This window comes from Egretta garzetta, unplaced genomic scaffold (assembly GCF_000687185.1).
Source record: "Egretta garzetta isolate BGI_Z169 unplaced genomic scaffold, ASM68718v1 scaffold135, whole genome shotgun sequence".
Classification (NCBI taxonomy): domain Eukaryota; kingdom Metazoa; phylum Chordata; class Aves; order Pelecaniformes; family Ardeidae; genus Egretta; species Egretta garzetta.
The window spans coordinates 31,710-33,932 of NW_009259594.1; the positions used below are offsets into that span (position 1 = coordinate 31,710).

The window sequence follows — 2,223 nt, forward strand, 5'->3', positions numbered from 1 at the left end:
CCAGGGACCAGCGAGGGAGGAGCTGGGGGCAGCCCTTGAGGGACTGCCATGGGGCTGCTCTTCTGCCTGCGGACACGGGGTGGGTTTTGCTTCACAAATCCTGGGTCCTTTTCTGCACTGGCCCCAGCCTTTCCACTGTGAATGCACTCGCTGCACCTCATTTGCTGGGTCAAAGCTTGCCTCACGCCGTCCTTTCTAAGGGGCTTGCTACGGTCCTATGGTTGTACATGGAAACATGTTGCTTGTTTCTCCTCTTCTGCTAAGCTGTCCTCTGCACATGGGGTGTCACCAGAAGGACATGGGTAGGACTGAACCTTTTACCGCTTGCTGTCCCTGCTTAACATTGGAGACTTCCCTCCGCTGTGCATGGTGTAGAAAACGGATGATTGCACCAGCTGGTCTTTTATTTTTTTTTTTTTTTTGGAGATAAAGTTTAAAATCCACAAGGGAGAGTAGTCCATCGCAACTTCCCTGACATGCTGGAGTTCAGCCCCAGGGCTTGCTTGGAGGGTAGAAGAGCAGCATCTAAGCTTGTCTCAGCTGTTGTCCATGGAAGAGGGGATCAGGGTGGTGGTGGGTGATGGTTTTTGAATCTCCTTGATGACGAATAGAGACCAAGACCTGTGTTGTTTCACAGCCTCCTCCCCACCTGCCCAGTCCTCATCACAGCATCTGCTGCTGCTCTAAGTGCTGCGGTATGTTTTGATGATATCTTTGATGGCCCGTCTGCAAATGGGGCAGCAAGCGTTGGCCATCTTCTTGAGCTTCAGCCCACAGGAGTAGCAGAGACACATGTGTCCGCAGGAATAAATGACCGTGTCTACCATGTTCTCATAGCAGATGGTGCATTCATCTCCCCAGGGCCCTGAGACGGACGGGGAGATGGGTGACTCAGGCAAGCTGATGGGAGAGTTGGGAGCTGTGCCTGAAACACAAAGAACAGGGTCAGTCATGCTGCTTAAAAGGCTTCTTGACATCCTAGGCTAATTTCTGCCCTGAAGCCAGGTACAGCCATCAGAAATAGATGCTCCAGGATCAGGGGTCCTTCCTCTGACCTACTGTCCCACTCACTGAGCCCCGGTTCACATGCCAAGGCTCAGGGCAGCAGAAAGGCACTGGCCTCTGCTGCCCACGTAGAACAAACCAAGAGGCAGCTGCTCCCATGCAGCAGGGACAAAGAGCAGTTTCACATTTCTCAAAACGCTGTCTAAACATTAACAAAGGAGGAAAAATCAGGAGGGGTGGATCAAGCCATCTGCTTTGAAAAGGGAGAGAGGCCAGGTGGCACGCAGTGGCAGCAGCTCTCACGACAAGAAGTGCTTCATCTCTAGGGCCGCTGCAGGGATGTGGGACCACAATGCCTGGCTGCAAATCACCCTGTGTGGATCCTTCAGGCCAGGGGTGGGGGGTACCCGCATGGACAGCATCTAGCTCATAGTGGGCTCACTGCTTCGAGAGCTGTGAGGGGCTGCAGTAATTATGCACCTGTAATGAGGCCTCCCCAATGAAGCCAGATGAGCAGCAAGATAATGAGAAAAATTCTATTTTTTTTTCCCCCCTAAACCACATTAAAAATCTGAATGTTTGCTGTCACCAGTGATTACACCTGACACCAATAGGTACCTTCAGTGACAAACACTCTTGGTTTGGACAGCAATGACAAGGACTCGATAAGTTATATATCCCACCATCAGCGCTTTGGCATCATGCAAGTTCCTCGGGTTTTAAAAATGCTGCAGAACAACCTATCACTTTCTGCTGCTTATACATTTATCTAAATCTCACCAGAATTCATTGGCATGTTAGAAATGCCAATACCGCCTTTTTCTGAAGAGGGTACTGTAGGTGTGTGGAGAGGGGAAGGGTGGGAGCAGGCACAGCCGTAACTCCCATCTAAGCTAGCGTGCAATGTCACAGTTCTCCAGGAGGAGCTGTGTGTCACAGGGCCACGCACGAAACAGAAACTCCGCTGCCTCCCTCGGGACCTTTCATGATGAAAAGGGTTGGAGAAATACTGCTGTCGAGGCATCTAAGTGGCTTCCACTAAACCAGACTGAAAATAGATTTTGCAGAGGCTCTTCCTTCCCTCCTCCCTCCCCGAGGGAGCTGACAGGAGACTCTTGACGGTTGTGGCTTTACAGCCCCCCTGTGAGACAACCCTTAGACTTTGAAGGGAGGCAGCGCAGGAGCGGGCAGAGGGAGGCCAGGGCAAGGCTGGGAGGG

At 51.9% G+C, this 2,223-nt stretch overlaps 1 protein-coding gene across 1 annotated transcript in view; it reads right to left on the reverse strand.

Annotated features, from left to right (window-relative positions):
* Positions 1 to 683: 683 nt before the first annotated feature.
* NEURL1 (neuralized E3 ubiquitin protein ligase 1) overlaps positions 684 to 2,223 on the reverse strand; it is a 185,395-nt gene continuing 183,855 nt past the window's right edge. The window contains exon 6 of the mRNA XM_009638092.2: positions 684 to 925. Within this exon, the coding sequence (XP_009636387.1) occupies positions 684 to 925 (242 nt within the window). The remainder of the gene's footprint in view (positions 926 to 2,223) is intronic.